Source organism: Aythya marila, assembly GCF_965140915.1.
Source record: "Aythya marila genome assembly, chromosome: 11".
NCBI classification, from domain to species: Eukaryota; Metazoa; Chordata; class Aves; order Anseriformes; family Anatidae; genus Aythya; species Aythya marila.
In genome coordinates, this window is record NC_139052.1 from 3,244,216 (window position 1) to 3,272,157 (window position 27,942).

The window sequence follows — 27,942 nt, forward strand, 5'->3', positions numbered from 1 at the left end:
ATGTAGGCAAATATCCCACAAAGAGAGTCACAAGGTGTTACACTGGATGCTTTTAGCCAGCAGATCAAGCTTCCAAAGATTATTCATTTTTTTCCATATTTACCATCATTTTTCAGTGTTTTCTCTCAAGACACAGGAGAAATTGCTTTCTTCTGCAGCTCCCTGGCAGACAAGATTACTCCTTACATGGACAGAATTTCCTGTAAAGTCTGCCATTGGCCCTGGGAATGTGAAACCAGCCACCACTGAAGACAAAATACCAATGAGTGGAATTTCTCCCTTGCACATTCCCAGTTGCCATTTGTCAGTGGCCTAGTTCTCTCTCTTCTCATGCCCTAGCTGCAATATTCTTTCAGCAGTGTGTTGTAAACAACCAGACAGGGCTTTTTTTAGCTGTGTAATTAGAAGCCATTGCTTCTCAGTTTAATTTCTCTTTCTGTAAGTATAGCTCCCAGTCATCACCAGATGGCTATTCTTACTACTGACCTTGCTGTCTAGATAACTCCTTACACTTATCCACTCTTACTTTTCCAAATAAGGTCCTTAATGAGAACAAGCATAGTCATTGTGTCTACGATTATGTATTAAAAATTTCAACTTTAATATTCAGATTATAAGCACTGAAGAGAGTATATATACAGAAACAATTTAAAGAAAAATGTTTTCCCTTATTAGACTGTCAAGTGATTCATATACTAATGATATTTATATAGTCACTGTAATGCCGATGCCTTATAACCTCTGTCTTATTTATTGTACAAGGTTTATTTCCTTGGATTTGCTCCAAAATAGCTTCTGGCTGTTGAACAAATTTAAGAGATGTTTAAAAAAAAAAAAAAAAAAAAAAAAAAAAAAGGATGAATCATTGCTTAGATCTAGAAATGTGTTCAAATCAAGCTTTTTTTTTTTTTTTTGTAAATGTTGCTATTCCCCTTGACTAATTATAATTAAAATTCTACATAGAATATTTTTTTTTCCTCCTTTTATTTGTGAAAGATTTTCTGATCTTGTTCCTGTCATTGTCATGAGGACATAGAGGATCCCCGAACAAAAACAAAACCCACCTCATTACTTTCTGCGACCATGACTTCCATTCAAGTTGTCCTTGCTGCATCAGCCAAAAGAAATGCATCACTTCTCCCCATCCACAAGCATCATCCATCACGCCCTCTCTGCCACACTTGCTTTGTTTGCCTGGCCCTTTGGTAAACTTTGCACTTCAGCATTTTCATGGCTGAAGGTGACTCTGAAGAGCTCAGCGGTGAGCCCACCTACCAGACACCACGGCAGGAGGGCAGGTAAAACAGCTGCCCAGGGCACCCCTCTGTGGCTGACCGCTGCTCTGGACACACACACACACACACACACTAATTAACAGAGGCACCTGATCACACAAGTGGATGATGTGCTTTTGTAGTAATTCATTAGCAATGGTGTACCAACACAACCTGGAAGCTGTAATGCAGCATGTCTTCTCGAAGCTTGGGTTACAAATCTCCAGACTACGTAGGAAGAATCAGTGAGGTTCTTAGGGAGCACAATCATAAACTTGGGCAGGTTTTAGTGATCTATAAAGGCATAGCAGGAATACGCGCATAACTTGGGTGAGTATAGTGCGCCAGTAATATTAATTGTGGATATATTTGGGTTGGGTTTAATATTTTTCTTCTACTTTTAAATCAGATTTTTTGGCAAAAATAAAAATAAAAATAAAAAAATCTCCACATTGGCCTCTCGTATAAAGGGGAGCATAGTAGTCATACATTAAAATAATCATGCCACATCTATAACAGGCTTTAACCAGCCAATGCTAACAAGCACCATTTTCCATTTTGCACACAGCCTTCTCTCAGCATTGGCCTGGGGAATTTAGGAGATAATTGAATTTATTGTCCACCAGGGCCCACACTGAGCAAGTTCTAATTAGTTATGAAGACACAGATGCCTTAGTATCTTGTAGAGGGCACCGTATAACTCTAAAGCAGTGAAACCTCTTGAAGACAGCTCATTTGAAACTTGCATCAGCAACACACATGGGAGTACGGAAAAGTGTGTCAATGATACATAGTACATCATCCCACAAAATTTATACTTCCCCACCTCCAGAAGTGCACCACTTGTTCTGGTTGCAAGCCACAATTCATCAGAATGACAAATTATTTCAAGATACTCTTAAAGTCTCTTCCCCCGCCTCCATTTAACCTAAATTCTTTATACTGTGCATCCCTAGCAGCTACACAAATTCTGCTGTATTTTTTCTTCATCTACAAAGGTATTTGCGAGCATCATACCAGCACACAGCACTAATACTAATTAAAAGATTTATTAGCTGAAACAGGCACATTTAGAGATTCATTTGTTTTTGTCAAAACAGCTCGTATCATTTATTCTAATTCCCACCCTGGATGGCACTTTGCTGACTCAGAAGCTTGTGTTCACTTTGCTTTTCTGATTGGTACCATGTTGAAAATATACACGTACTTCCTGCATTAAAAAATAAAAATAAAACAAAAAATCCAAAACAATCAACCTACCCCCAATTTTATTGAAATTTCTCCAACTTAGCTCACCCCTGGATCATCCAAGAATGATGAGAAGCTCTCACTGAGAATTAGTAAGCAAATTTGTGTCTGTCACTGTACTGAGATGCACTTACCTACACACTAAACAACTCAGTAACAACCTGACAATTTGGAGCATGTGAAACCTGGCTCTGACAATCGGGCTGTCTTCAAGCAGGGTTTGAGATCTGATGACTAATCAACTTATATTCCATACGGTTAGGGTTCCATTGCTGTATTTACATCAACAGAGGAGAAAATCTCAGAAGCCATAACACCAATTAGTGTGGTTTAACAAAGTGCACAGCAGAGGGGAAAACCAAGTCATCAGCGTATTTTACACATCCCTCGCTTTAACCATTAATTTGATTAATCATTCTTGGTAAAAGCCTCCAGCAGGAAGTATTTTGCATTGGGCATAGAAGCAGGGACTGCTGTTGAGCAGAAAGCCCCACGCCAGAGCATTAACGTGTGCAGCATACAAGCCCTTTACAGTAGCAGTGACGCACACAGGGCATTCATTGATGATGCTTTGGGACAGCCGTATCTCCACAACTCCAAAAGCTATTTCAGCATTTGGGAAACCTCCTTGGGGTTGGCCCCTAGTGAGCGGCACCCTCCAGGCACCCAGAGAGCACCTCTTTCTAGCATCCCCTCTTTCTTATAGCCTGAATGAATTAATTCTACATCCAATTTACCCACAGCAATTCTGAGGGAACTATAACTTCCCCCCTAATCCACCTCCAGACAAGCCTTTAATTACACAGCCTAAACCCCTGCAGACAGGTTTTGCTCTTTGATCTTCAGTTTATTGCTGCCATAGATGTTCTTGGCATCTTTTACTTTCCAAATACACTTGTAAAGGCACAAAAAGGAGAATAAAACAGAACAAGTTCCTGATAAGTCTTAGGGGATTTCTGTCGCAACAAAGGAGCAGAACTGCTTTGAGCTGCTGGGGCTCCTTCCCTACCATTTTTTTGGATGAAATTGAGAGCCACATGGAGACAGGATGAGCAAACACCTAGTAACCTGCTGGTGAAAAATGGTCTGAAGATGATATGCATCCAGCAGACAAAGGCTTTGTACGCTTTGTCTCTTCATTTTCAGTTCCAAAGTGGCCTACTCTGAATTCTAATCAACAGAAAACAGAGGAAGCAATTATGTATATGGGCCTTCCCATTTATCAAAGCAAGAAGCTATAGGTTCAGCATGCACTAGGTCAGAAGGTGGGTCACAGGGAGCTTTCAGCTTCTTCCAGCTACCAAATGTGATTAATTCTGTACCCACTTTTCTCACACAGCTGGGCGCCCAGCAATTACAGACCCCCCACAGGAAGTCCACTTCCCTCAGCTTATCTCCCAAGAGCATTTACACACGCATAACATTAGCTACTTCTAGTAGACTGCACGCTGTTAGCAGGCTGTTTGAGAGAGACAACCACTGTTCGAGCAATAATCGCTCACTGTTCAGTCCCCCACCACTCCCATCCTGTGTGTATAATTAAAAATCTGTTACCTCTCTGACTTGGCTAGCAATTGGAGGCCCTCTCACAATAGTGCTCAGCAGACACAGGGCTTTAACAGATGGCAAGACAATGACGCAATTCAAAAATCTAAATATGATGCCACAAGATCAGACTGTTGCAGATTTGATAACAAATGAAATTAAACGCATGACTGTGGGATCAATAAGACATAGATGAAAATAAATTAAATGCATCGCTCATACAGTAGGGAGTGGGTGTAATTTGTTGAAGGATAAAAATGACAATCTTGCTTCTATGGTGTGCTGCAGTATCTGTGGAGCCTCTTTGTATTTTTCCTATTTTCCTACTAATGCTGCTGCAAAGCAATATTAACCAATAAAATAACATTTCACATTAAACACCCAGGCACTGAGAATTAAAAGATGTGGTACATATTCCACTCAAGTAGTTATCCTGTACATGCTGTCAGCTGCTGCTTATAGAGGAAGCGTACGACAGCCAAAATTGAGGACTGAAAGCATCTTAAGCATGCCCTAGTTTGCACCTTGCTGCTTTGCTAGATGTGAAAGCATGGGTAAAAAGATTAAATAATGGCATCTTCTGTTTTCACTTATCACTGTTCACATTTAGAGAAGAGTCGAAAATAGAGTAGGAAATTTCTGAGATCAAATCAGGATAACTGAAAAGAAATGCTCAGAAAAGTATGTGAAAAACAATGTCAAGAATTTCCTGTGCTTTCCTAATAACAACCTACATGAAATTATGTCTTTGGTTCTTGTACTTTTGGATAAACAACAATTTTTCAATAAGATGGATGAGTACCTAAAAACAATGGAATGATTCCCATAGAAACACTAAAACTGCATTACACATCTCAACACATAAATTATGCATCAATTTTCCTTCCTATTTGGAATTAGAGGAAAAAGAGCACTTAGATCCTGGTGTATTCTGCTGCTGTCTGTCACCATATTATCACCCAGATCACGCAGCAACAGTAAGAAAACTATCATGTACGATTTATTAGCTACACCCCCATAAAGAAAGCTGGGCTGCTGATACATGAGGTAAGTAAATAAGACGGCAGATGTAGAGATTCAGACAAGTGGAGCGCTGCGTCCTTGCCCTCAGGGAAGGCCACATCATGCTATTTTAGGTCTTTTTTGTTCACTGAAGTAGTTAACATGCTTCCTCAGAACAAAAACTTCAGGACAGGAATCATGGACTTAGGCTTCATATAAAAATATTTTATACGGCGCTTTCAAAATGCAGCTGCATTTTTGTGTATCACTGCTGCCCAAGATACGTTTATCAGAGCAGGACCTCTGCACTAACAAAGGACTAGATGCTGCCATGCGAGGAGGCAGAGGACCAGAGGACAGGTACGGAGGGAGCTCTGGGGGATGCTGTGGAGGATAATGATGATGACTGGAGCAAACAGCTGCTGGGCTGTGAGAAAGTACAAGGGAAATTTCTCATTTATGAAAAGCTGTTGCTCTGCACTGTCTGCACAACAGCTGCTGTGGGGTCAGTCTCCCTAGAACACGGGATGGCCTCGGACACAGCTTACTGCTTTCTACCTCAAGGCACAACATAGCCAAGGCAGACTGGGTGTTATCTTTGCAAAACACTTAGCCTTACTTTTACAGACGGAGAAGTAACAGAGCAGCAAGGAAACCATGTTGCAAAGAAACCCTGCAGCTCTGGTGCTCAAGGCATCAGGCAACCCTTCCTCCCTTCTCCATGGCTCAGCCTTCACACAGGCCCACTAACTCTACCTGAGATTATTACTGATTTTCAGGATCTTGAAATTAGTTTTCAAAAACCAATTGTGCTCCTGGGGTGATGGGATTAACCAGCCAACTCTGGCTCTCACCTTAGGTCAATCCTCCATATCTGAAGAACTTGGATAAGTTAAACATTGGCTTTTTTTGACCTCCTTGCCCACACACTCCATGCTCCCAGAGTGTTTGGGTACCCAAGACCCCTCCGTTCCCTCCCCAGGAAAGCCAACCTTCCCCCAGGGCTCCTTCCAGAGTACAATAAACTCACAGTTTGAGTCTGCAGGAGAACAAGTAATTGAAACAGATTTTACACAGCATTCCAAATCAATTTTTAATTATAAATTGGCAACCTCAAAAAGGCCAAAGACCAAGGTAGGTGAAATATCCTTACCTCCTGAAAAGCCATAAAAATGGATTACAAAAGATTAGAAGGGTAAAAAAATGGTCTAGGTCTGTTCTGACAGAGCTTCCTCTACTCCCTCCTCATATAAAATCTAGGACAGCCGATGCTACAACTGCCTCAAGTTCATCAAGTACCAACTTTTACTTTTTGGAGGTTTTCATCCCTAAATTCATCTATGCTTCTCCAGAATTACAATTTGTTCCACAAACTGTAAACCCATAAAGGAGAAAGCTTTTCAAGAATATTATTTCCCATTGTATCGTGTAGATGTTTTGCATACTCTCCCCAGCATAAGCTTTAGAATATTACAAGGGGGGAAAAAAGAGCAAAAAATATACACACATGTGAGGGAAGAAAAAAAAAAAAAAAAAAAAGGAATAAAAGAAGGAATCAAATTCTTTGTTAACTCATATAGTCCAAAAAAGCACATGGCTTTCTTTCCTTTTCAGAACTCTAAGCATTTTTTTCTAAAGTTACATGATCATCTTTAAAGAATTGTTCAACAGAAAAGATTCAGATCACAAGGCAAGCTGAAATAGCATCAGTAAGCTCAAGCTTTTGATAATGTTTACCTCTATTTCATTTTCAAAGTACACAGAATGCCAAATCCTGCTTGCTTTTTCATATGCAATTAATCCCACCAAAATCCTTTGGGACTACTTCTGAAAGTAAAACGAGCAGGATTTAGTTTATAATCCAACACTGACAGGAAGGGAAAATATGATATTGTGTTTTATCCCTAGCAAAGAACCCTGGCACTAAATCCTCATGAATGAGTAGAGTGTTAGTGCATATTCTGCAGCTAATCTGGCAACTGGGCAATTTCCTGTTTGTAGTTTATATTTTGCCCAAATGACTGTGTAGAGACAGATGGCCACACCAAAGGAGGACAGATCTGGAAAGAAGTCTCCTTCCCTCAGGAGTACTTCAAAAGATCAGTTTGGGAACTGCCAAAGCAGGGTCTTTTGCCAAGCAGCTGAATCACAACACACTGAATACCTCATTCGGCTGGGTTCTGTATCAAGTTCTTACCATCTGATAAATAGAATGTTGAGGAAAGAAGAGCAAAAGACATTTCAGGGATTGATTAGTTTCTAACGTTAATGACTGGATGTTAAGACTCATTCCAAGACTTTTTTTTTATTCCAAGAAAGGAAACCTTTCCTGACTGCATTTTTTGCATCCCTAGAAGTATGCCCTAGGTTACTGATTATCTGGGATCCCATCATGAAGTTTTCAAAAAAGATACTCATTTCCTTCAGGCTACAATGGCTCAATCAGATCAAGTTTCTAAAACATAGGTCATGCAAAACTGATGTTAGCCAAGGGCTTTATTCTCCCTCATAATTTTTATCCATGATTTTCCAGCACCAATTACCTGGGTCATCTTTTCTTTGTTTCAAAGAGAAAATAAAGATATTTAAGAATTATCTATGAAAACACACAATACATTTAGAATAGCAAGCCACATACTGTTTATTTGGATTTGAATTTACCTTTCCTCTGAGTAAACCAGAAAGATTTTTATCATCAATAACAATCTCAGCTCAAAAACCTTCAGGACTGTCAGGTAGTAAGAGAGATTTTTGGGACTGTGAGATTAAATCAAGTGTTGCTGTATTGAGAAAAACTGAAGAGTCAATAGTTTTAATTTTGATTAACACAAGTCAGAACTAAAACTGGATTTAGTATAGTGCAAATGTGTCTCACCATTTTGCTTATCTGCAGAGCAAGACATCACTTCTTCAAGGTATTCACACTTGGCTGAGATTCATTCTTCATAAGCTTGAAGGCTAAGGAAAAAAAGGTTTAAAATTATATTTTAAAATGCTGGATTACATTTCAGGCTATAAATCAAAGTCTGCAACCTTGGAACCACAAAACACATATGACTATATCTTGAGTGAATACTTCGGAAATATTTCAGCTCTTTTGCTCTGTCTCCCTAGTGATAATAAATACAGATTTCAGTGCTACATTTGATTGCTACTAGACTTATGCTGGTCTATTAGGATTTCTAAATTGCATAAGCAGAAAGTGCTTCTGAAACATGGCTTAAAAGAAAATCATATAGAACACAAAATGTTACAAAAATCTAAGAACTACTGGAATTTCTGTTTAACTCGAGCAGAAATAAGTTAGATGTTGCACACCCTAGGCATAGCAAAACAGCAGCCAACTTCCTGTTCTCATGGGAGCGTCTTTATTCCCAGTCAGGTGTGTGGGGTCAGATCAATGGAGTCATTACTGAACGGCACTGCATCTGGCGTGTTATATGGACTTGTATCACATGAGCACGTTAACAGTCCCATCTGACTTCCACCGTAACCAGTAAAACTGTCCCTAAAATCCCCAGCTGGTGACCCAAATCTATCAAAAAAATTGAAAGGATGAATGAAAACTTAACCACTTTCAGAGCTGGTAAAGTAAGAAAGATTGAAATGACACAAAGATGTCCTGTAGGCTTCTATGATAAAATTAAGATTAATTGCTGGGAAAGTCCCACTTGCAGATGAAAGAGACGGAATGTACTCCTTGGGATCAGGTGGACCATTTTAGAAAGTACTAGGAAATGCTAAGCAACATGAATAGGATTACTGAGGGAAGCAGAACCAGGAATAAAATTCAGTTCTGTTGACCTGAAGCTGTCTACTCACCTCCCAGCTATTACAAGAAACACGTGGGAAGGGAAATAGCATATTGCACTTAGGATGGCAGAAATTACTTTTAAAAAGGTAAATGATTCATAAAACTTCATGCTAGTGAGCACTCCCCTGCACCTACAACCATGTACTTGCTCAAGCATTTAACACAGCTGTATTGCTCACTTCCAAGTCACAGTTCTCATGAGCAAAGAGCATTCAAGGTGATATTCTTGGCTTGTTAAGAGCAGTACACGTCCATCTGTCGAGATCTGTTTTGACAGAATTTAATCCCTTTGCGGTTCTTCTTTGTGTGTCTGTTTAATTTTTTATAACATTGCATATTTCACTTCTCTTAAAAGCAAAATCCTAAACATGATGTCTGATGCACGCAGGTTTTCGTAGACTTGCCTGTTCACTAAAGATATTTAGAAAGCGAAAACATTGAATGACCTGGCAAGTTTTAAATCAAAAGAAATGTGAACAAAGGTAAACTCATCTTCTTTCTGCAACATATGCAGGAAAAAGCTAGCAGGTATTGGTCAAAAAGACAGTTAGATACACAAGAAAAAAAAATAATAAAAGAAAACAGTGCAGGCATCCAGGGCATCTCCATATCTTGCACATTGTAAGAATGTCTTATCATTCCATCCTATAAACCAGAAAAGCACTTTATATGTAGAAAAGAGCAACAATGCTCAGAGTATGGCCTTCTGCAGAACAGTGTAATAAATTAGGACCCTTTGGTTTGGAAAATAGGTAACTGGAGGTCCACAACCCAACAAATGCTGCAGAAAAGGTGATAAGAGCATGATTATTCAGCTTCTCATAATACCAGAACTACAGAAAATGTGATAGTATCAAATCTGAAACACAAATAAAATATTTCCCTCAATAAGCAATTAAAGAGTACTATTCATTACCACATTATATTTGAGAGATAAAAGTATAATGAGTTTCAAAATGGTTCACCAGCAATTTCCAAAGAAATCCCTAAATTACTGACTGCTTGAATTTGGGATGATAACACACACAAAAAAAGATCACTCAGATGATGCATGCTTTGTTGTACTTCTCTGAAAAGATCTGACATACTGGCCACCATCATTAGTACTAGGTTAAAGGGACTTTGGGTATGAACCATCATGAAAATTCCTGCATTGTCAGCCTAAAAACTTTAAAGGTTTCCAGAATTAAACTCAATCACCATGGAAAATGAAAAACTATTAGCAAGATTTGGTCAAATAAATGAATCTCATGAACTTAGGGCAGATTCAAATGACTGTTCAAAGAAATTGTAGTAGTAGATAGTTCAGCAAAATTTAGCACATCTTTAGAAAGTGGAGACAGTATGGATTAGATGTTCCTTGTATGACCAAGTTAATGTAGATCATTATGGTACAATAACAAAACCAACTGAACTGAGGGAAGTGCAGAACCTTATGACCACTGGAAATGCTCACTTGCAATATTGCTACCTGCAGACACTGTTTTCCTACCAACAGATAATGTGGTTAAATTTGTTATGAGACAGGTTTTTGCCCTGCTCAAGCAGTTGGACCTAAGAACAACTCATGTGTTCACAGCTGTATATATTTTTTTTTTTAGCAGAACCTGAATTCTCCAGGTCTGCTGCAGAAAGCCTTCAACAGACAGTTAAAAGCAATTCTCAAACAGCCATCTCCTTCTCTTTGGAAAGGAATTAATCTACACCAGCTGTGGAAAGTGAAGAATGCTTCCTGTCACCTTTATATCACAGCTTTCTGTCAGTGCCAGTGACAACATCACCTCCCAGGTTAACACCAGACACAGAGGTAAGCATCCATGGAGATAAAGTCCAAGTATTTTAAAAGCAGCATCACAGATACCCTGGGGGATCTTCTATATGAGACAACACAAGCAGCAGCAAGGCCAAGCCCTAAGGAACCCTGGATAAATGTGCTTCATGAATAGATCATTCTGAATTTATCCCTTGCTCAAGGGTAACTGCTACTTCTTTGTAAATATCACACATGAACTAGCATCACATTATGATATCTGTATCTTCTATTTAAAAAAAAATAAATAAATTTATCCCGAGACTATTCTCATCCCCAGCAGGCCCAATCAAATTAATCCCAAATGTCTTCGCATATGTACCCAGACACAACAAAACAAACAGAGAAGTCAGGAGCAGCCCAGGTGCCAGTCTGGTTGGCTCTTTCCGAATTTCAAATGAAGCATCAGTTTGTTAGGCTTGTTAGAAGAAAAAGTTGTCTTCATGGCTAAGTTCCGAGACTACTGAGTGCAAGTTTGGCCCCTTTATGAAGAGAGCTAAACCTGTATGGCATGTACTACTCTGTCCCCAGGTTTTGCATCAGGGAGTACATAAAACCTGAATCTGAATACATGAGGATTTGAAGTGCAATCTAAGCTTGTTGAGTGCTGTAAATAATGGGCAATGGTCATTGCGAGAGAGAAAAACATTGGATCTTTCCACCACTCACCTTACCAGGTGCTGCTTTTTAGGGTGAATTTCAGTAGTGAGGCTTAAAAGCCGGAAGCTTTACACTTGGCAACATCTTGAATAAAACAGCAATACTGTAACCGTTGCTAGCCTCAACACAGAGGGAATTTTTGACAGCTTTTTATTTTGACAAGAACAGAGAAAGCTCTCAAATTCTCAACTCAAGAATCACTTCAGTCAAAGTGGATTACAGAAGCAATTCTCTTAATCAGCAAGTTTAGCATGGAGCAGAGCTTTACAGAAAACAGCTTATAGAAACAGTAAACAAGAAGTTCCTCTCAATTATGCAGAGACCCCCACCTCAATTCCAGGTGATAAGTCATGGAAGCACAGTATTAATGCCTTATAAATAACACATCTATTTCTGTTCAGGACTGTTTCCTGTACCAAAACAATTTCACTAGTAAATAATTCTGCTTGTAGAGCTAGAGCCAATATCCTCCTTTATTCAGTAACATACCGTCTCTGCCATATATATCTAAGATAAACTGCTGTTGCTTCACCTTGAAAAATTACTTAGAGAACATTTTAATGAACTAGAGTGACTTTACCTAACAGAACAGAAAATGGAAGATCTAAGTGAGAGGAAAAGAACCACCACCACCAAATAACATCTTCAAACTCAGCTATCTCCACAAACCCACTCTGCTCCTACCTGTTCGTGAGTAATGCTGCTTGTTCTAAACATCATGGCTATAATCATGTCATCAGGTCACACACAAAAAACCTGCTAGTATTTAGCAAATAAAACCAAAGTGTTCAATGTTTTTTGTCTAGGCACCTTGAAATAATATCAAAATAACTGATCTTGGAATTTGGACTATTACTGATAACAATTTTAAAATACCTTCTGTATTTCTTTGCATAAGGCCTTTTAAAATTTAGATCTAAAAACAGATAACAAGCAGACAATTTCATCAGCGGTTGATTTATTTCTGCTTTCTGCTCTCTCTGGTCGCAGTTCAGTGAAACCCATAAATAAGTTAGGCTGGTGAAGGAGATTGAATTTTTGAGACCACAGCAGTAAATGAGGAATTGAACAGCCTGGAGGCTGAAATATCTTCTCTTGGGATATAAGTCTTTGGACCTATTAGCAGCTGTCTGTATTGCTGTTCCAGCCATCGACACATATGACCATGTCAACATATTGAAATGATTTATGTTTCTTTGTGTTGCAAAAGGACAGACCTTATTTGTGTTTGGGGTTCCATCACTATTACTGGAAACATCAAAAGTCAGTTAGCTACATAGATTACAATATATACACACCCACGTTTTATTCCAAAATTAAAGTTTCCAAACACCATCAAGCTTCTCTCAGGAACTACTTCTCAATATTTAAAAGACATCCAAACAAATCTAATATTTAGGAGGCTTAAAAAAAAAAAAAAAAAAAAAAAGTTGAACAAGGCCTATAGGCTGTAAGCTTTTGTGTACACTTACAGGAAAAAAGTTGTATTTTCAACATGTTTACTATATCTAACACCTTTTGTTTCTCAACTAGTTTACAAAAGTGCTGTTTGTGCTGTTAGCCACAAATTTTTCCCTTATTAAGTACTAAAAAGTAAGATTTTCCAAAAACATGGAAAGACATGGTCAGCACAATTTGATTATAGAGAAAACTGGGTTTTGTTTGTTTTTTGTTTTGTTTTGTTTTTAACACTTTTAGTCAGTACTTGCAAAGGAAAGACTAACAGGGAGACTTGAAAATAAAAGCAAGCAGAACAAGCAAAGAAGAAACCTCCCCCACTACCCACCACTTACATATTTTGTAGTTCTCTGGCTTGGAATCAAAATTTCACCAAAACCCAAGAGATTCCACACACAACTGAAGAATCAATGAATCACCAAACCAAAGACCACGAGTAAAAAGAAGCATCTCCAGATCTTACTTCTTGCAAAAACATTGAGATGCCCTCTGGCAAAACGCAGCTCAGAGGAGCAGGCCCACACCCTCTGCAGGCACATGGCGGCCATTTCGGGGCAGTTACCTCAGGAGCTGTCCCACCTGCCTGGCACAGGTGCCGCAGCACTGTTCCTCCATCTTTGGCAGCAGACCCACATGTGATAAACAGCCTAACACACTGAAATGAACACTTGTACCCATCTCCCACTAATTTAGCATTCCACAAAAACTGAGGTTATTATTTCTAGCAAGGTGTCACTTAGTGAAGGCCACGGGCTTACCAGGCGTGGCAGAAACGGCGCCCCACAAAGTGCTGACCAGCAAGGCTTCAGACAATAGCCACACACGTAAAAAAAAAAAAGAGTAAAATTTGCTAACAGATCTATAAAGGTATCTCTGCACCTAAGACAGTGCTATATCTAGTCCCAGGGCTCTCTGAACCCCACAGGGAGGAGTCAGGTGAGAGCTCCCAGACTCCACATGACTGCACACCTCCACAAGCCAGCATCCAAGCTAAACAGTTGAAGTAGAAAAGCGTTACCCAAGACAATTTTATTTTCTAACTATTCACTTATATACCACATAGTCACATGGTGTTCGCAGCAGGCTTCCAGTGTCCACTCCTGAGGGAAATGGCATACCTGCACAACGACGGACAGCTCCAGTATTGCCTTTCAGCTAACCCTTGCTTCCAATTCACACAGTTGGATAGAAAGAGGCACACAGATTAAACTCATACAACTGGCAGGATGCTTAGGATCTACGTTGTAGTGTGCTCCCCAAAAGGTTTTATCAGCTACTGTACAATGACCACTTCACTGACGGACATTCATAGAAAAGAGTTAACAATCAATCCCACAGGTGAACAAACAGGTGTCCTACGTAGTGCAGTTCATTTACAGATAAGTGGACAGAAAAAATGCAGACACTATGTAGCATAAGTCTTTTAATTTAAAAAAAGCCCTCCTACAAATAGATTTTTTTTCATACATAGTGCAAAACAGGTGGTGAATCCCATCTGATTTCTCTGCTTAGCACGAATTTAATTACTATTTTTGCAGAAAATTAAAACTTAACACACACTGAACTTTAACTCTTTAAATTCAGTTTAAAAAAAAATCTGTAATGAGATTTTAGTATCCCACTTCAAAGATTAATGACATCAAATATTTTGGTAAAACAGACCACATCATAAAAAAGAAAAAAGTACACAATAGATATGAGGAAGTTTATGAGTTGATATAGTTTATTCCAGATTTCAATATGTACTAATAATTATTTTTCGGGGAAATCATCACTGACAGAGAAGTAAATGCTATTTTAAATGTTTTCAGAAAGCTTCTCTTATCACAGTGTTGTAGATAAACTGTATGCAGTTTTAAAAAAGCAGTGAACTTATCTCTACTGATGATACACTGAATAAATACCATCACAATATGCAAAATACCTACGTTTAACATAAGGTTCCTTTCTGTCAAAATAATCCTGAGTATTAAGTAAAAACAGTCAGAAGCATGATTTATTCAGCATCTTAATCAGCTTGATTACATGTCAGATTTGAATTTCAGTAGCTAAGAAGAATGGTGGTTCAAACTTCAGACCAGATGCTACCACCATTATTATTTTCCAAATAGCAGCCAGTGCTACATCAATGTTAGTTTTGCCAGGTTTAATGTCAATTGCACTGTAATTTGGGTGAAGTTGACTTAAAGAGGAGATGAAACAAAAATAATTTGCATTCATAACAAACCGAAAAACGTTCCCAATGACCAGGGTGAAAACAAATTTCTGCATTGCACTGAATAAAAATAATACACCCTGCCCCACCGCATAACCATTAAAATACATTTTTATCTGCTTTCACTGCTACAGAAGAATATGCAAAATAAGTCTAGTGCCAACATCTTTTACTCCTTGAGTTATTAGGGAAAAGGAAAAGTACACTTTCTTTCTGGGTAAGAAAGAACACACTATCTCAAATAAGATGCTTTATTTTTCATCCTGCTGACAAGGTTTTCTCCACTTAGATAACCAAAGTACTGCCCAAACCATTATTCATATTATTTTTTTTTATAACAACAAAAATCATCCAAACTGTAACAGCCACTGTTTATTAAAATGTATTTTTCTTCAACTGTAAGCATAGCTCTGAACGATGCCAGGTGAACCAGTAAGCAATTGTTAACTGCTGAAGAGATGACAATAAGATACAAGCATTTTAAGAGGCTTCTTCCATATCCACATCCTCTTGTAGCTTCTGCACCATTTTCTCTTCCAGCTGTTTTGGTTTGCCTTCAAAACAAAGAAATATTAAATTCAAGATGTCTCAACAGGCAAAACAACCTGAATATATTAAGCAGTTGTTTAACAGTAAACCCACCAAGCTGAATATTGTTTATTGTTAACCTCCATCATCACCTAAAAATTATAGAATTGCTGCAATAGAACAGCTGATAAAGTTTTTATGCAAAAGTCTAAAATGCAGTCAACGTATTTTTCCACTTATGTAGCTAGCAAAAAGATTTAAGCTGTCCTGAATGGTGTGTTGGATGGCAATAATGTTACCTCTTAATAATGCTACCAAATTGAAAATAAAATACAGGACTGACATTTGTTTCTGCTCTTTAATGCAATACACTGAAAAGGAAACTGTTGTTGTCTGAGAAACAATTGCACGTTAGTGTGCATCATTCCCTTAGCATAAGCAAAGCTAAAAAACAAACAAAAAATTAAGCATAAATATATCCTAACAAAAGCCTGTTTCACATAGCTACAGTCTTAAGATTTGTACATAACACAAACAGAAATGCAAAAAACCTTACAGATTTCTAGTTAACATCTAATACAGTAACCTACCTCCAACTGAGACAAGGTCATTAGTAATTTTTATAGAACACGAACTAATGGATATAAGTGTTGGTTCGTTTTTTTTTTTAAATTCTCTCTGTGTTCCATTAGCTGTACTTTATAATCTGTTTTTCTCAACATGATCTAACACAAAATAGCACTTTCAATAAGCTGTTTGGAAAACAGAAAATTTAGGAGGAATAGGTATCTGCAACTCAAAGCTAACTTAAAAATCAGTTCACTGACAAAGAATATACAATATTTTATCTGTACTAGACAGTTTTTAGTCCAAATTAGCAGAATTACCATTATATCACAAAAAGTTAGGATTATATTCCGGAAACAGTATTCTTACATAAGTTCACACAGTGAACTACATAAAAAAGCTACATTTCCACAATTAGATAACAACAAAAAAAAAATCTCATGTATTTTATATTAATTAATGCGGCTGGCTGTTGAGTTCAAATGATTCAATTCAAAGGGAAGACTTATATAAATACACTGATTAAGAGATCTGCAGTTCTGAAAGTACCAGGTATTACGTGCAATAAAATGAAAACACTGCAGTAAGAAGGGATAAATGCAAGACCAAATAAGCAAAAAGGTATGTTTGATTCAGAACAAAGATATTGCTCACATTTCATGACAAGAGCTATACTTCACATTCAATAGTCAATTTAATTGTTTAAAAAAAAAAAAAAAACAAAAAAAAACATAAGATTATTGGTGAGTAGGGTAAGTCGTACTAAAAAAAGATCAATATTCATCATGAAATTGTATACTCTAAGAGTATACACAAACCAGGTAAATCAAGTTCTTACCTGCATGTGGAGCACGAAGAAGGTGGATATTCTGTTTGACTTCTTTGATATCTTCTGCCTTCTGCAATTCTTTGTTCTTCTTTAATCTGGAGGATAGGGGACATTAAATTAAATTACCTTTTAAGAGGTGGTGGATGTTTTCTGTTTAATCCATGACACAAGTATTTAGCTAAAGGTATATAAGTGTTAAGTAACTCTGACTGTAAGAAAATAAATATAAAAACTATTTGAAAACCTATTTAACTACATAATGGATTCAAAATCAGAAAGCCAGCACTATCAGCTCTTATCAGAAATGTGTTTAAATCTGGAAATCCAAGCTAAAAATAATGAAATACCACTATTACAATTGCATGTGTAAAAGCTACATTTTCTTTGACAGCCTATATAGCATAGTAGTTAGGTAGCACAGCAGACTCCACTCAAACTATTTTACCTCATCACTTCGACTACCATACATGTATATGTAACAAAGCAAATAAACATTTAAAACTCCTAATTGTTATTTTTCTGGAAAGACCGACTGTCTAGTACAGATCTGCAAGAGCTCCTGTAATACAAATGTTTCTCCTCACCTGTTCATAATAAACCTAGCTTGGCGTTTTTGCTTGATTTCCTCCACTCTCTTCATTGCATCAACTGAAACAAAGCAGAAGTTGCTGTAAAAGTGCTTACATAGATACAGTTGAAAATACATGTTATTTTACAGAGCAACACTACCAGTATTCCATAATATGAAACCTCTACAACAGAGAGAACTCATATTGCATAGAAGTTCTTCCTTCTTCAAAGAGAACAGATTTTTTTGTATAATAATGAATTATATTTTAAAACTTATTAATGGTTTCACTTCTATGCCTACATACATTTTTTACAGTTAAGCATCACAAGAAAAGCCTCTTACTCTATTTGAAATCAGATGCAAGTTACCATCTTCCCCTTTCTGGCATTCACCCCTAACTTACAAAGTAACTCTTCCATTTTATATCATTTATATTATTTATGAAACAAACTAAAGCAGAATGAATGGGAACAAACAATGGTATTAGTATAAAGAGGCTTACACTGGGAGCCTCTTAAAATTCTGGAGAGCAACCAAGGCTTTTTCAAAGATAACAGTTCAAAATACAGTAATGCTACACCTGGTTTTCTGAACAGTTTCTGAAAATAAATAAATAAATAGAATAAAATCAAGCAAAACCCCATACCCATTCATAACAGCCCCACACCTAAGAATTTGGTCATAACTCCAGTAATTTCCAAGAACAATCATTAGAGAGAGCAACTATTCTACATAGCCTCCTGAAAACATGTTCATGTAAAGTAAAAGTTCACTCCTCACAGTTACTCTTTAGTTCTTTTTCTACCATGACTCACCAGTCTTGTTCCACAACTCTCTCTGGTATTTCACTGGCTCATTTCTACGTTTTTCAAATTCAAATGAATTATCCTGTATTAAGAAAAAGTAAATACAGATTATATACAGAAGCATATTTAGATCAATACATTCTTATTGTAGCACTCAACTATTAATATTCTCGATTCCTGTATTTTAAATACATTTAGAGATTACTAGACTATGAGGGCATATATTAGCGTTTGACCTCAAAGTCTCACATGCCACAGTGATTTGCCTGAAAAGAACTATTTACCAAACCATCTCCTTTGACTATTTTCTTTTTAATAAGACAAAGGGAACAGAAAAGTTCTAAAGTGAAGTAGGAACTACAGAGTAGACTAGACAGGTAGAAGGCAAAATGTGTAGTCATTATTCAACAGCCCAGAATTCTGAAAAAGTTCAAGAAATGTTATTTCATTGTAAGAATATCATAACAATAGAAAATCATTTGAAACGGTGAAATATTTCAATTGATGACACTGTAGGGTTTGGGGTGGGCTGATGAGCGGTGTTTTTTTTTCTGCTAGACATAATTATTTTTGCACCAGTTTTATCTGAATATTTTTCCTTACCCACAGGCTCTTTTTTTTTTTTCTTTTGTAACTGTAAAGCAGAGTTTTAATCTTCACTTCATGTAAAGACAGTTTCAATGAGAGCTACAATATGTAGTAGCAAGAAATGGCACACAGACTCACAAACTTTGCTCCATTATGAAACAAATACTAGCCTTCACCATGGCATAGCATCAAAATGTACAAAAAAAAAAAAAAAAAAAACAAACACTGGCCAAAAAAATCTTCTAAATTCCAAGTGTGACAGGACATAACATCAGTGTCCTCAGTCACTCTAAGGGGAAGAATAAGCCAGTCCTTCAGAAATACTTTGTGAACAACCACCTGGCGACATTTATTACTTAAGGACAGTCCTGTAAAATATGAATACTTAGTATTTTTAACACTGAAGTAAATTTGTCTTTTCTTTTTAACCATCTTAAGTTCTCATACACTCTTTTTGAAACATTCCTATCTATGCAAAGACTTTCCCTATATACTGTAGGCATTAAGGATATTTCCAAAGGTAACATTGGTGTTTATATAGAGAGACTTCTTACTGTAAACCAGATTATCTGATTGTGCAGAAATACAATTACCAAAGGTCTATATTCACAGAGCAGATTTACAGATGGAAAAAGCATGCCTTGGATTTTGCATGCATTGGGGATATATGCAACCAGCTTTCACACAGCTGAAACATGAAGTTCAACGTTATAGACAAACCAAGTGAATAGCTCACCCTCAAGGAAATCCTCTTTTCTACAGTAACTCCATCCCTGGTGCTCATCTAACTAAACAATAAAACATGCTACTAGTTAACCTAATGCGTTCAGAAGTGGAAAAGGCTAGCTTACTGCAGTTTTGATGAATTAGTGTAAAGTGTAGAATAAGAAGTTCATCTCCTTACCACTGTCAATTCTTTGCCAGCTGCTTTCCGGAACGCTTTGGTCCATCTGATCTTTCTTGGATTCCGCTTCTTCTTGAAGTTTTTGTGACATTTTGATTTGCAGAATCTAAATATCTTGGAAAAAAAGAAAAAAGTCAAACATGTTATTCCCGCCCAATTGCAAACAGGGTATCAAACAGTGGCATTTCTCTTAACAATATAGCTCATCGAAAATGACACAGATCTTTTAAATTTCAGTCTTCTTATTTCAAATGTCACTATTAAGCAACTATAAGGGATGGTGACTGTTTTGGGGGCTGTTTTTTTAATCATTCTCAGTGATAGTATATTTTAGCAAATTACCAGCTTACAGGCAAGTATTACCTCTATTTTGCAGATTTTTGTCTGTAATAATTGTGATGCAGAAACAGGAAAAAAGGTGAGGGACTGCAGCTGGGCGAGCAGCAATTGCTAATACACGTAGTGCTTAACCCTACCACACTAAGCTTTTGGTGGAGTAGTTAAATTTCAGACATGATGCATTCTTCCAGAGTTCACATTGCTGTTACTATACACTAAGGCATGCATACACTACCTACGGGGTCTCTGGAACCCAACCAGACTAAACTCAGAGTCTTAATGAAATAAACATGCACAAACCTTGCTAGAGCACACAAAAAGAACACTCTTTCAAAAGTTAGTATTTGTGTTACATTTCAGCAGAACCCTGTACAGGAAAACTAAACACACTTGCTTTATCATATATATTTATTAATTTGTTTCACTCTCAGTGCAACATTCAGCTACAGCAAGTTTCATTACACAAAGGACTGCTGCAATTAAGTTCGGCAACCTAAGACACTCAGTACAATTTGGCGTCTAAGAACCAGATTGGTATCCTCATCAGCAGCTCCCAAATAATAAGGCATAATGATGCTTCTTGCATCACGACATAGTGAAAAAGCAATGGGGGCAGAAGCAAGATGTAAGGAAGATGCTAGATCCCCCCAATGTCTGAAGTCATCCTAAGTGACAACTGACTACAAAAAAAAGTTGGAAACCACTTAAATTTAGAAAGAGAAGAGAATAGCACAGCGAGGATATATAAAAGTAATCTCCCATAATTACACGACTAGTTTTGTTTCTTTCATAAAGTTTTTGCTTATAAAACAAACAATTTCAAGCACTGTTCTTGTTTCTTCTTTATAAAGTCATTTTCACAGCTGTCAGTGACATATACAACGTACAGTTAAGCTGATTAAAATCCTCACAACTTGGCTGGGTTTTATTTATCATCTGCCAAAATAGCTATAAAACCAAACATGTACTGTGAATAAGTAATTTTCTATACCTGTCAACGCTTTTTAGATACAGTGCCATCCTGACAAGAAGAAATCCTCATACCTCTCATATAATATTTTTCAATGTAGTACACGCACAGAAATACCTGTCTTTTGGATCACAGTTTTAAACTTTAAAGATCACCACTCAAGAGGAGTGCTGAGCATATCATAATGCCTTGGACTGAATTTACTGAAGGCAATTAAAGCACAAACCAAAATATTCCAACCGACCATTTTTCCTTTTTTTTTCCTTGCTCCTTTTTTTCCATATATTCTACAGATTTCTACATGTTGTAATGTACAATTACTCCACTCATCTACAAAAATAATTGAGAATGCTTTGGGTTTTTGCTCTACTACTCCAAATATAATCTGCAAAATCCAACACATCAAGAATTGCTAAAGTTCGTTCAAATTACACTGTGTTCTTCTAGTTAATGATGCATAATAGCTTAACCCTAGTTTCCCGCTAGGTACTGGACTGAAAAACAACCAGAAAAAATGGTTGAATATTCAAAGTAAAACATTAAGAGACTAGTCTTTAATATTAAAGTCCCATTGGAAAGACCTTTAAGTTTCCAGAGTTTAAATACTATTAATTGATTCATATTTAATGAAAAATCTTAAAAATCATTCATTCCACACAGTGATCTTAAATTGCAAATGACCGATATTTTCAAAATTGCTGCTGTATTTTATTTAAATACCCTACATAGTTCATTTGGAATACTTTAAATCAAGGCTTGTAAGAAAAAGGACAACATTACATATTTGGTGCAAGCTGGTAGCATCAATCTCATCCTCTGTAAATGACAGAGAAGCAAAGAATAACCAGACAGCTGCTTACCAAGTGGGTTCCCAATGCCATTTAACGAACTGCACGATTACATCATGAAATAAAGTACACACAGAAGTTGCCACTGAGAAAATATCACTTTTATTCTGGTCATGAAGTACTCGCTGTCATGTACTAGGTCTCCTCTTTACGTGGCCAGGCATAACTTATTTAATTCTGAAGTTGTTATGGAGTCTTTACCAATTACCAATGGCTATGGCCATCATAGGGTCACAAGAACCAATCTGGAACAAAACATTTTTTCATTGAGTTGTTTATATATATTTCACTATCACTTAGTTCAATCCGTGGTTTATATCTGGATCCCACGGCCACCCCCAGCTCTCTGAAGGTAGCTATGGAACAAAAGGTTGCATTTAATTTTATAGCTACATTCTGCTAGACTCGTTTGAGGCACCTGCCCCAACTAGCCATGGAAACCACTTATGTTCATCCAGGTGGCGTTTTCAGGCCTGTCAAAGATGCATAAAAGAAACTTTTCTACTGACACTTGAAATTTCACTTAAACTAGTACTGAAATTACGTGGTAAACTGTTGAGCTATGCACAACCCAGACCCAACCCACTGGAAGTACTCCCACATCCAGCTGCCATTTTCCAGTCAAAAAAAGTAAGTAGCAAGATGACAACGAGGCAAGAAAGGGAAAGAAAAAAACAACCCCATCACCATCTAGAGTCCCTCAGTGCCCACGAAGCTGCCCACCCCCGAGGTACCCTGGGCTCCCTGCCACCCAGACCGGGGCTCAACCTTCACTTAAACGCACGGAAAATCACACCCGTTACCCAGGAGCTCGTGAAAACCCCACCTTTTTGCAAGCTTAAACTCATTCCCCTCCGGTAATCGCTTCTAAAGAAAACAGCACACATATAACCTTCAGCAATCGCCTCCCATGACTTTTTTTTACCCCTTTTTTTTTTACATCCAGCCCCCAGGAGCCGTGACTGGGCCGGCAGGGGCCGGGCCCCGGCAGCAGGCGCCGCGTGCGAGCCTCGCCCCGCGCCGGGCCCGGCCGTGCCGGCAGGCAGCAGGCCCCGTCCCGAGGCCCGGGCCAGGCCGCCCCGTACCTTGCAGTCGTTGCGCACGAAGACGACGCCGTGCCCCGGGTAGATGGGCCCGGAGCAGAAGTAGCACTTCTCGATGCGCATGGCCGCCGCCCCGCCCGCCCCGGCGGAAGATGGCGCCCGGCTCCCCGGAAGGCCGCGGCCGCCGCGCCGTGAGGGGACGGCGGCGCCCCCCGGTGGGCAGGCGGGGGCGCAGCGCCCGCAGCCAGGCCCCGGCCTCCGCTTCAGAGCGGCCGCAGCGACGGGCGCGAACAAAACCATCAACAAATGAGCTGTTTAATAAGCACTGTTAGCACTTCGCTGTACTTCGGCTTTTAAAATCAGCGCTCTTCGCGCTTTCCCAGGGGACTCCCCCTTCCTGAGGCACGCAGTCCCCCTTCAGAACAGAAATAACCCCTCGCCCCTTCCATCCCTCCTGTGCGGGTACCGGCCCACGGAGAAGCTTGGTCCTGTCCATTCCTGTGCCCGTGAAACCCAGAACGGGTCTCCTCTCTCATCTTCAGCCCTAGGGTGCTGTCCCCACTCAGCATCTGAAATCTCTTCATTATGTAAAGCTCCAACACCTCAATTCCTGCTTCTCCCTTTAAAACTACCTGAACATTTGGTGAAAAGTTCATGTGTTGAATCGCACATGCCTGTAGGGCACATGCTTGTAGGGCAACAAAAAAGTCAGCCAGCCTGGGGTTGTATTAAAAAGATAGAAGGAATAAAAATGGATTCAGAGCAGTAGCGACACTAACCTTATCAGCACGGAACTTCGCTCCAATCTTTCTGAAGGGCCTCAGCCACATCCTATGGCAGGAGGATGACTTGCTAGAGCATGACTTGTGGCTGGTACTGAACGTCCAGCCCTCAGGACCAGCAGCTCAGCACGGCCTCTCAGACAGGGAGCAGGCCAGGGCTGTATAAGACAGCAGCCAGCCGCACGGTCTGCCCGAGGGAAGGCTTGGTGGCTGTGACAGAAGACGGCAACCCAGGTGATAGGAAGAAAAGCTAGAGACACATACTCAAAGCAGTTGTATGAGGGAAGCTATGAAGACATCAAGTTCACAGCTAGAGGCAAAACCAAAAAGCAGTAATCAAGATTTCCTCAGCCTAGGGCTGCTATGCAAATGCAGTCATTTGTTTTCAGTATGATTAGTTTGAGTTTCCTGCCCCTGTGACTGCCCTAACCCTGCCCCAGTTGTATTTATTTCACTGAAGAAAGCTCACTCCAGGCAGAGTACTATACAGTGTGATGTTTTTAGTGGCTTCTATGATTGCAGCACGGTGAATTGCAGACCATCACCAACACCCCCAACAGACAGATGGGATATGAGACCAGTGATACTACAAGCATTTACAAGGATTTTTCTTCATCTCACTGCCTTTTTCATATCAATGTGCTAACCTCCTCTTCAAATGCATATTATTACATGGTGGATACAGACTGCTTATTTCTGATCTAAAAATGCAACACAGATTGAGGGCTGCTGGAGCCAGAAACCAGCTGGATTATGAGAAAAGAGTATGTACTGCTAAACTTACATGCTTGTCCAAGTATCATAACGGAAATAAGAACAACCACATACAGGCACATGTGCCTGGAGGATTGGGCTCATAGAAAGTATAATCTGGTTAGCTGAGACTGCTAGAGGTAATCTAAACTCCCGGTGTAATTTCTCCTGCTTTCAACAAGTAGCTCAGGGCCCAATCCAGTTGAATTTTCATTATCTTCAAGGATGGTGACTTGATAACTTCTCAGGGAACCCGTTCCAACTTCTGATTTCTTGTGGCTATGTGCTCACATCAGCAAGTTTCTGAATGTCTTATACATACAGAAGTGTCGCCTCTATTTTATTCTATGGGTTTGGGTTCCTTCTGGCATCACCTAGGTTGCAACACCCATCACGTCTGACTGGTTCAGTCAATGCCAGAGGAGAACAAGAATGGTGACACTGAAACTAGAGCAGGGAATTTACATGCATTTGAACTAAAAAAGCTATAAGGCATAGGGACAGTGAAGAAGGACACAGACTGTTGTTGAACTGAGACAATGGGTAATGTTACGATTCAGTTCAACAAATGCTGACAAAGTTGAGATCAGGAATGTTTAATTACTCGGTAAGAAATCCTGAGACAAAACATCTTAATGGAAATGCTTTCCAAAACTTTCCATTCCATTACAGATCTCAACATTTTCATTTGACACGGGAGGGGGGAAAAAAAAAGCACTTATCTTGAAATACCAGTTTCTCATTGCATGAAAGTTACTTTTGTGTTTTGTTTTTAAACTAGCAGTAGACTAGTAAAAACACTGCAATTTACTGTCAAGAAACATTTACCATAATTTCTCATGAGAGCTAAAAAGGCAACAAAAAGTTTCATCACCAAATAATTAAAACAGACTGAAAAGTGCCATAAGATTTAAGGCTTACATCAAAGCAATTTTATGTAGACTCTTTATACAGTAGTTACATATAATATGAATGACAAAAATATGACAGTTTCAGCATTTAATATTTAATATCCAATCTAAACATAAGTATCCAAAAGGAAATATTTTTTTACACCATTTCAGTAGTCACTTAGCTCAGTAGTTGGTTGCAATATTCTTTATTGTTTTCAGGAACTGGATGGAGCTATAAACACAAGAACTTCCATTAAAGTCAGTGCCTGACAAAGCTCCACTGCAACCCTCTGAAAAGCAAAGAGTTACATTAAAATAAACTTAGACACCAAAGTACATTGAAACATATTGTGTGCTACAGTAGAGTTTGATACTTTACTGGTCAGAAACATGATGGTAAGTAACTTTAGAAGGCACTCTGAATTAAACTACAGTAACTCCGGTCCACAAGCATTTCAGAACCTTGATATTGTGATGCAGTAGAAAAAAATGCATTTATTCAATATAAATTGCTTTAATCTCTGTCTTCGCCTCAGAGCAGTCAAATTATATTGCACTTTCAAAATATTCTGTGTACGTTGTGATAAAAATTTAATATTTACATGTTGTGTTTGCTAAAGAATACATTATTTTGTAAAAATATTTTAAGAACCAAATTATAACACTTACTCTTGCATTCTTAATATAGCCAGAGGCCACACCGCGTATATAATCTTTTGATTACCTCCTGTTCTAGAAACATTTTTGGTCCTTCAAAAGATGTGTTACATTGCAATTCATGTTCACAACCGATTTAAACATTTGCCTGAAACTGCAGTAGCCAAACAGACAGAATATTTAAATAAATAAATATGTAATTTCTAAAGCAGTAATAGCATTGGAGTTTGTAAACAAGCTGCTGTGGAAAGTCTGTAAAAAGACTCAATTTGGTATGTTATGTCTTTAATTGGCAATACTTTAGAGTTATACAACCTCTGCCAGGGTAGAAAAACAGCTTGGTAGGCACATCTTATGAATCAGTCTGGAGAAGAAGAAAAAAGACCTAAAATACTGATTGTTCCTTAGGTTGCTTCAAGAATAAATAAAAATGATCAACAAGTAACATGATCCACCAAAACCAAAATTGACATTCAGTTGATCTACCGGGGGCAGGGAGGGAAAGTAACTTAGTAACTTTAAACACAACCTAAAGGAAACAAACAAGTCATAAATGAATATATGATAACCAAGATGTACATGACACAAAAGTTGGCAGCAGAAAATAAGCATCACAAATTTATAGAAATACTGATTTAGACAGAACTGGTATCTTCGCTGCATTTCACCATAGGAGAATTGTTATTCATTTTTCAATCCAAATGTGAAGAAATATTACAAATCTGTGTTTGGTAAAACAAACTCAGTACAAAGCATTAGTTCTGATGAAATTTTGCTGACATCTAGGTTACCCTACATTCCTGTTAAAACATGACTGGTAATAATAAAAGAAACATAACAGACGTACACGTATGCCATTTACACATATATTTATATGTATATGCATGTTCTAGAAATTCAAATGATGTCAGGAGGTCTCATAGGCTGTGTTGGCTATATTTTACATAGTACAGTTGTAGTTTAAATGTTCAGTTTCATGACATACCTAAAGTGCTCTACGTATGCACCCCCATGCTTCTCCATAAAGTTTTACACTCCATGTAAAATAGCTTTCTTTTGGCCATCGTCACTAAATACCAAAGGTTTGAAAAACAGTGAAAAGCTACTTGCAGGGTTTTGCTGAATACAGGATTTGCTCTTTATGATTGTCATTGATTCATGAAATGATTAAATGTTTCTGTTAAAATAGAATCAAGAACTGTTCTACCAAAAATCAAGAACGTATTTCTTGCTGTTTGCAGAAACTAAGAGTTGTCACAGTACCTAATTACATGCCTACCCTTCAATTCAGAAACCTACCTTCTCTCACTGCCCATACCGAGAGATGCTTCTACCTTTGTTAATGAAAACTATTCTCTCCTTCCCTCCAAAGCAAAGAATTTGGGAAATATGCAGTGCTACACCAAACTGATGAATTTCTGTCCCATGACTAATAAGCTGCATAGCTTGCAAGCAAAGGTCTATGTTGTTTGAGAGCAAAACCCCAAAATTAGTATCAAGAGTTAATATAGCTCGTTAAATAACTACTCAATGTTATTTATCTGTAAGTTAAACAGTTAAGCTACAACTGTACTATACTTTAGCATATACATTAAATTTAATTGTAACTGAGCTAACAGCCACATCTGCCTTTTTCTTGCTCCTCATTCAGTTGTTCTGTAGAGCTGTGCCCATTGGAACGCACTACCCCTTCTGGGATCCAGGACTTATCCACACACCGCTCCATGCGCTTCATGATAAGGTCAAGCAGAGTATCAATGGCTTTGCTTACGTTATTCCCATTAGCTGCACTGGTTTCAAAATACGGTATTCTGCAGAAGGCAAAAAACAGAAACTTA

At 38.3% G+C, this 27,942-nt stretch overlaps 2 protein-coding genes across 6 annotated transcripts in view; both read right to left on the reverse strand.

The window, feature by feature from the left end:
• Nucleotides 1–14,219: 14,219 nt before the first annotated feature.
• RSL24D1 (ribosomal L24 domain containing 1) lies at nt 14,220–23,199 on the reverse strand. The gene is made up of 6 exons (XM_082768812.1): nt 23,062–23,199; nt 19,820–19,933; nt 18,337–18,409; nt 17,535–17,598; nt 16,960–17,045; nt 14,220–15,580 (listed from the first exon to the last, which is right to left on the reverse strand). The coding sequence occupies exons 1-6, from the start codon at nt 23,140–23,142 to the stop codon at nt 15,507–15,509; spliced, it is 492 nt and encodes a 163-aa protein (XP_082624938.1). The 5' UTR covers nt 23,143–23,199; the 3' UTR covers nt 14,220–15,506.
• A 2,339-nt stretch (nt 23,200–25,538) lies between these two features.
• Nucleotides 25,539–27,942, reverse strand: part of RAB27A (RAB27A, member RAS oncogene family) — a 34,932-nt gene continuing 32,528 nt past the window's right edge. For all 5 annotated transcript variants that reach the window (XM_082768906.1, XM_082768909.1, XM_082768908.1 and 2 more), the window contains one exon: nt 25,539–27,915. In XM_082768906.1, coding sequence (XP_082625032.1) covers nt 27,717–27,915 — 199 coding nt within the window. In that variant the 3' untranslated portion in view covers nt 25,539–27,716. The remainder of the gene's footprint in view (nt 27,916–27,942) is intronic.

What these genes read in the sequence shown, in the direction of transcription:
- RSL24D1 (XM_082768812.1), bottom strand. Translation starts at nt 23,142, where the DNA reads ATGCGCATCGAGAAGTGCTACTTCTGCTCCGGGCCCATCTACCCGGGG. An exon ending in GCTAGGTTTATTATGAACAG is followed by an intron (nt 17,046 to 17,534) that starts GTGAGGAGAAAC and finishes CCTATCCTCCAG; the next exon opens with ATTAAAGAAGAACAAAGAAT. An exon ending in TCTTCGTGCTCCACATGCAG is followed by an intron (nt 15,581 to 16,959) that starts GTAAGAACTTGA and finishes TTTGTTTTGAAG; the next exon opens with GCAAACCAAAACAGCTGGAA.